Genomic DNA, 7,500 nt, shown 5'->3' on the forward strand with positions numbered 1-7,500 from the left:
TGTGAGAACTGATGCTGCTGCTGTGGGACAAACCCGAACGGGGCTCAGAGGTCTGCGGGCTGGCTTAGCGCCGCAGGAAGCATCTCACAGTCTGATGGAGGAGGAGGTCACGGAGCCCGGTCCTCGCACCGGCATGCCACAAGCAGGGACGGAGGTAAACGGGGACCTGCCGGGCAGCCCGAGGGATGGGACGGAGAGTCTGGTGGAGGAGCCGGTGGTGCAGCAGTATCCTAAAGAGTACGACCAGCCGTGTGGGTAAGAACCAGAACAAAAGGGTCTGTTGCTGCAGGGAGGGGGCACTTCTGTGGGACACTCCCGTCTGGCTGCGAGGGCTCCGTAGGGATGAGCTATCAGGATCCGGGATCCTACCCTGGAATTATGGATTCTGTTAGAGGAAAGTAATCAGGACTTATTATGAGTGTGTTGTTCTGATTTCTTCCTGGTGAGCCGTTCTGCTGCTGCTCCTCAGCGGTTTTATCTGTAAAACAGAACCGAACAACAAACTCGCCGTTTGACACGAAGCTGATGGAAAAACTTCTTACATGAAACTAGAGCTGAATCTGATGGATGTTGTTGGGCGGCTGCTTTCAGAAACACGTCTGGTTTAGTTTATTTACCTCCGAGGCTTCTTCTCGTGTCTCGGAAACGTCTCCGACGTGTCGCCGTGATGTTGGAATGGAAACAGGAAGTAGTGTGTGTGACTAGAAGACCTCCTGTTGGTACAGTGTTCTGGTCCGGTCCCGCTCAGCGCCGACCCGTTCGTGCTGCAGGGTCTGATGTAAGGAACTGCCACCTGGCCTCGCCGTCACACAGACGCCGAGGGGGAAAGCTGTGCTCTGCTCAGGTTTTACTCAGGAGTCGAGTTTCTGAAGGGAGGACTCTGGAGGTCACGCCTCGAAAGAGAAACCCGTCAAAATCCAAATGTTCATCTGTCAGAAAAACATCCGACCGGATGGATTTGAATCAAAATCTCTTAGATTTGCAACTGGACCTCTGATTGTCTCTCAGAATCGATTCTTTACCGCTTGAGCGAGGTTAAGCAATGATGTCCGTCAACTTCTTGAAGCTAAATGACTCAAAGACGGAGATTTTACTCGTTGGTGATCAGAATCTTCTGGATGAGGTGGTCGGTCCTCTCGGCCCTGGCTCGTTCTTGGTAAGGTCCTGCGTGAAAACTCTTGGAGATCTTCTTGCTGGTTCTGTCGGGCTGAAGAGACGGGCGAGCTCCAGTCCGGTTTCTGTCATCTGAGACTGTTAGCAAAGGTTAACCGTTACCCTCCTGCTGACGTTTTAGAGCATGTCACCCATCTGTTTCCTGTCGTTTGTGCACTTGGGCCTGCATCAGTCATCCTTAACTCCAGCTGGTTCAGAATGCAGCAGCTCGCTTGATACCTGCCACCAGATAACCCCGGTGTTGGAATATCTTCACTGGGTCCCTGTGCCCTACAGGATTCGTGTTAAAGTCTTCCTCTTCGCTGTTAAATCTCATCATGGCGTGGCTCCACCACACGTCAGCGAGTTACTGTCCAGCTACACTCCCGTCCGACACACCAGACCTAGCTTTTAGTCTTTTTTAGTTGTTCCAAAAACACGTTTATAAACTCGGGAGGGCGTTCTCCGGCTGGCGCTGGGCCGTGGAACAGAACCACACAGAGTTTTAGAGCGTTACTTAAACATGTTTGATTTGGCTTTAATGTAGTTGACCTCTGCTTTTATTTGACTCGTGTTTTTATCTTCTACTCCATTAGCAGGAAATACATTTCTACAACTTTTAACTGCAATTTGTTAGTGATTGTGTTTATTTTTTATTTATTTTCACCCTGGTTCAGCACTTTGGGGTTGCCTGTGTGACTGTGCTATATAAATAAAGTTGACCTTGACCCAATTCAAGATGGCCGCCATAGTTAATGTTGAATTTAGAAAACACAAAGACGACAACCACTCTGTTTCATAGGTGCTGAGCTAAAATGTGTCGACAACAGAATACAAACCTATCGTGTGATTGTGTAAAAAGTTCTGATTATTTAGAAACTTTGCTACTTTTTCATAGTTTAGGATAATTTTCTTGAGCCAGTTTGTGCTAAAATGACCCTTTACAGGTTAATGAAAGGTCACTCAGACCCCACCACCACCTGTGAATACTGCACTTGCAACTTCAGAGTGCCGGTCCAGTCCCTGTTGTACTTAGTAAGGTGGGCAGACATACCTGGTGCTGCAGCCTGCTTCCAGCACATTTCCTGCATGTTTTAGATGATCAACTCAACTGATTTGCTTGATTTACTGAGGAACCGCTTCTGTAGACACTAATGAAGGTTGGGAGATGTTTCAGCTGTTAGATTAAGGTGTTAAAAAACTAACCAGCAGCGGTTTTATGATGCGAGTTAAAACAGACACCAGGGGGTGCTAAAAGCAAGCAAAAACGGCATAATTTTCCATTAATGAGAGATCGTTGTCTAACTTTTATTCTGAAAAACACATTTAAAGAGTTCCCCCTACAAAGTAAAGCACACAGATGAAACCAGGATACTGGATTTGTTGGACGATGGCAACTTTAATTAGAAGATCAGTGACATTTTACTGCTTTGCATGAATCCCTTGTGAATAATTCATAAAAATGAAGTTGTGATTTTGCACATTCGGGTGTTTTTGGTGCAAATGAACGACTTAAGAACCAGAAAGACAGAAAAACCTTTATGTTTAGCTTTAGGCTGTGATTGAAGGCGAAGGAAAGCTGCAGCCTTCCTTCAGTCGTGCAGATTTGATGGGATTCGGTTTGTTCCTTTGGCAAATTTCACGTTGATGCACACAAGTGGGATCGTTTTTGTATGTTAATGATCACGTTTTTACAAGAGCCCGTTAGATTGAGTGCATACGGTAGCGACTTTCATTAAAACTGCTAAATGATGCACCGTGTTCTGAGTAGGACGTGTCATCAGAGCCGTCATTCAGCTCAGAAGGATCTGAAACTCGGGTTGCTTAAAGGGCCGATGCCGACGGGATCCGACTGATGTTTGTGTTTTCAGCCTCGGATGCTTTTGTGGTTTGTGCTAAATAAACAGGCTCTTCTATTTGTTTTTGTTGTTTTAGAACAAACACTAAAAAACCCAGGAAGTAAAATAAAGCTTCTGTTTCTGCTGAACATGAGGCTCCGCTAGCATCTTCCAGCCTCCGCCGCCATCGGCCAGGATCAGCGTCAGCCCCTCCTAGTCTGAGATCGACAGGTGGGAGCCTCCTCCAGGTTGTCTGAGACATGAAGGATTTTCTTTTTTCAGTTTTCATTCCTGAAAACCGTTCCACTCGACGCCCGACGACCTCGCTGACTCTTATTTCTGCAGCACAGGAAACAAAACCACTTTTAGTTTGTGGGATTAAAGGAAGCCGAGTCCAATCACAGCTAGTGCTGCCATCAACAATGGTCGCTGTCAGGCCCGGCACTTTCCTCCCGTTTCACGTCGACTCCCGACTCAGATGGAAAGTCACTTTGTGTAATAGCATCAGCTAATGGCCTTCAGCCCCCAGAAGAAAAGAGTTGCAGCCCCGTGGCTTCACCTGCTCGCTGTGCCTCCCTTTGTTTTGTCTCCTCCCTTTAAGCCTTTAGATAATTCACTAAAGGAACGTTTAAACGTGTGGAAACCGTCAGAAGCTCGGGATGAGGCTGAACCGACCCTCTGATTCCCGCTGAGCTGAATGTGGTTTTAATCTTTGCTAAATCCCAGACTCCCGGCTCCCTTTTCCCTGTTAAACCAGTACATCACAACGTGTGGAGATAGTAATTGGATTAGGGAGGAAAGGAGGTCTTGTTGCAGGCCGGTCGCTTCCTGATCCAAGCGATTTCTGTAAGCTCGTCTTCTGAAGGGCGAATTAGAGACTTTGATCGGTTTGATCAGTGTAATGACGCCGACGCCGGCTCGGCTCTTAATGGAATCTTTAAAAGGTCGAAGAGCCGGATTTATGACCGTTATCTGTCATGTCGCCTTATGCACTAATAAACATTTTACTAGATGACATTACAGTTAATTATGGCTATTAAACATCATCATCTTAACCTCAACCCTGCAGGAAATTATGTCAGAAGTCCGTTATGATTGGACGGCTTCTTAATTAAATTCAGCTTTTTTTTAATTAACCAACTGTAACAGTATGATGTCATCAATGTGCCGTTTGTCTCCTCGACTGGATGGATTTGAATAAAACTTTCTGAAAGTGATCATTAAATGGATGTCTACACTGATGACCTGATTAAAGATGGCCGCCACAGCTGCAGTCAGCATCAGATTTGGGCTGACGACCATATTTAAAGCTCTGAAGAGTTTAAATGTTGTTGAACGGCTCAGAGAGGCGGGGTTAGAGCGTGTTACCTGGCCCAGCAATCAGAACACACAACCCACTTCAGCATGGGCAGCAGTAGCTCAACAGGTAGAGCGGGTTGTCCAGTAATCGGAAGGTTGCAGGTTCGATCCCGGCTCCGGACAGAGAATTCTGCTGTTGTGCCCTTGGGCAAGACACTTAACCCACGTTGCCTGCTGGTGGTGGTCGGAGGGACCGGTGGCAGTAGTGCTCGGCAGCCTCGCCACTGTCAGTTCACCCCAGGGCAGCTGTGGCTACATCGTAGCTCATCACCACCAGTGTGTGAATGTGTGTGTGAATGGATGAATGATACACTGTAGTGTAAAGCGCTTTGGAGTCCTTACTCTGAGAGGCGCTATACAAGTGCAGGTCATTTATCATTTACTTCCTGTAGCCCCGCCCCCAGACAACATAACACTCACCTGCTTGGTACTGATGTGTTCTGTTTGTTTCCTCTTTGGGAAGAGAACCCAAACCTCAGCAAAAACAACAACTTAACTAAATTATAAACAGGAGTTAAAGACCAAGTTCACTAAGAAAGCGTCGTTAGCTTCTAGCAGGTCACCCTGAGCGTTTCCTGCAGGCTGAACGTGAAGATAGTCTCCTACACCTATCTCCTGCAGTAGCTTCTAGACGGTGAAACTCTAGGATTAAAAAATCCTGACAGATCTACGTCACATTGTCACTAACATTCATGGACTCACCCATCTGGACTCACGACGGGGAAGGCTGTTGTTGGTTTAGCGTCCAGGAGGCGTCGTTTGGAATTCTAGGATGTCCAAGGAAGGGTCCGCCTTTCTCACCTCTGATTGGCTGGAAGGGCTCTACTACGATTGGCTGTTTTGTGTAAGAGGAAACCGTTTTCCCTCGCTGCAGGTTTTATGTTGACAGCAGATCTTGAGGAGTTTTAGAAGAAAATGTGAACTCATCGCTATAATAAACATCCTTTCCTGTTCAGCAACAAACCAGCTTGTTTCTTTCATAAAAGAACCTGAAAAACATCAAATGTGAACTTGTAATAAATCTTGTATCATGTTATCACGCTGTAGACTGACTTCATCTGTTGGCTCTATCGGGGTTCTCTTATTACTTCATTATTAGGCCATCCTGGGTTAAGGCTGTTTACAAGTTAGAGCTCATCTCTCATCAGATTAAATTTGTATCATTTAATCAAAAATTAAGTTAAAGCTGATTATCATTTAGACCTTTTTTCACCAGTTTTCATTATTCTAGAGAAGAAACAGACCTGATGCACACAGCTGGGCAGAACAGGGCAGTTTTATTAAATTTCATACCCAGGTAGGTACACATGTTTATCCTGTGTGCTCTAATGCTTCAGAGCCAAGCGCTATAAAGTAAGTCCAACAGTTAGATAAATGCAACAAGATTATAAATTCACATTTTATGTTTTTCAGTTTTTTAATGAAACATAAAACAAAGTGTTTTGCAAACCAGGACAGAATGTTTATTCTAGCGCTAAGTTCACATTTTCTTTACTAAACTCCACAAAACGGCTTACTGCTGGAGGCAGGACACCGTCAGCACTTAGCGAGGACAGCCAGTTTGCTGTTATAGGAAATAGCCAATCGTAGTAGAGCCTTTCTAGCCAATCAGAGACGAGAAAGGCGGGATCTTCCTTGGACATCCTAGAATTCCAAATGACGCACCCAGGAAACATCAGAGAAGGTCTCAGCTAGTAGCTAAGGATGGGATTATTCCTGCGTTTCAACCCCGTGTTGATGCGGGCAGCAGGCCGCGTCTTGTTCACATACTGGCTGCTGCATGGCACGTAGTACTGGATGATTCCACTAGGGGGCACAGTATAGAACTCGTACTGTTAACTAACCCACTCTGCTTTACATCCTGGATCACATATGTTGTACTACTATTTAAATTAAACTAGTGATGGGTGTTTCAACCAGGCCTGTCACATACTTTGAGCTTTATCAGCTTGTAAAAGTTCGTAATTAGCATGACTACACACCAGACATCTGTACGTCGCATATATGACATCACCACAGAATCTCCTCCCCCTAGCGTAGCTGCTACTTACCACATGACCAGGTCTATGGTGCTTCTTTCCTCCTGAAGGAAGGGTTTGAAGTTTGCTGAACTTATTTGAGGTTCAATGACGTGACTTTCGTGAAGCGCGTTTGTGGTCCTGGACTTGTTTTCACACAAAACCTAAATTAACATTTCCCCTCGTTTGCATATAAGAGCTTTCTTGGTATCAAAATGTGTCTTTAAAATTCACGGACGTCATGTGTGAAATCCATGGAACATAACAAGCGGGATTAGAGAATAGCGTTTTTAGCCCCGTTGACTTGCATTCCTGTTTTCGTTCTTCCGGGGACCCGTGGTCCAGAAGTAGATGGGCGGGACTTAGGCTCCCTGTTGGGTACAAAAAACAAACATGGTGAGAAGAGATCAGTGGATGGATAGTTATGACATCACGACAGAAAAAAAGACAGCAGTGGTCACAGACATACATACGTAGACGCCCCGTGGATTGGTGCCTGTTGGAGCCGCCGTAGTGTCCGGCTGACATTTTGGATGGGTCTTCATTCGCCCCCAGTGTGTTTATTTCTAACCAAAAACACATTTTGTTATGTATTTTCACAAAGTCAGTCGTGTGTTATGGCATGATAGTTAAAATATAAATCCGATAAAAAATAAATAAAAGTGAACCTTTAGTTTGGCTAGAAAAGTCCCACATGATCTGTTTTCAATAGTGGGCCGGGTGATGCAACCGTAGGCTGCACAGAAACATGGTTGCTCACTCAGAAGACCCACCCAACATGGCGGTGACGCTGCTTCGCTATCCAGCACCCAATGGGGTGTCTATGTATTCATTTGAATGGCATCGGTATCGCACCTCTAGTGCAGACATGGCGTGACGATGGTGACTTTAGCTTTTGGATTTAATGACTCAGCAGAAATACATTTTTCTAAGGCAGAGGAAGATTTTAAAGGAGCTTTATCTTTTAAAGGTACCTCTGCTGTCCTTCTGATTCAACTCAACTTTACTTGGACCAGGTTTTCCTAGCGTCACCTGAAAGGCTCTCGTTTAATCCGGGTTATTCTAGGAAGAGGAGCGGAGACGTCTGATCCGGGAGAAACAGGAAAACTTTAGAGGTCATTCAGGAGATTGTG

General features: G+C 45.5%; 1 protein-coding gene across 4 annotated transcripts in view; it reads left to right on the forward strand.

Moving 5' to 3' along the window:
• The window catches only part of caln1 (calneuron 1), a 91,902-nt gene that overhangs the window by 19,490 nt on the left and 64,912 nt on the right, over window positions 1–7,500 (forward strand). For 2 of the 4 annotated variants that reach the window (XM_054743343.2, XM_015950725.3), the window contains exon 1: window positions 1–255. This exon is cut by the window's left edge. The exons of the other annotated variants lie outside the window; for them this stretch is intronic. In XM_054743343.2, coding sequence (XP_054599318.1) covers window positions 95–255 — 161 coding nt within the window. In that variant the 5' untranslated portion in view covers window positions 1–94. The remainder of the gene's footprint in view (window positions 256–7,500) is intronic. 4 annotated transcript variants of the gene reach the window in all.

This window comes from Nothobranchius furzeri, chromosome 13 (genome assembly GCF_043380555.1).
Source record: "Nothobranchius furzeri strain GRZ-AD chromosome 13, NfurGRZ-RIMD1, whole genome shotgun sequence".
NCBI classification, from domain to species: Eukaryota; Metazoa; Chordata; class Actinopteri; order Cyprinodontiformes; family Nothobranchiidae; genus Nothobranchius; species Nothobranchius furzeri.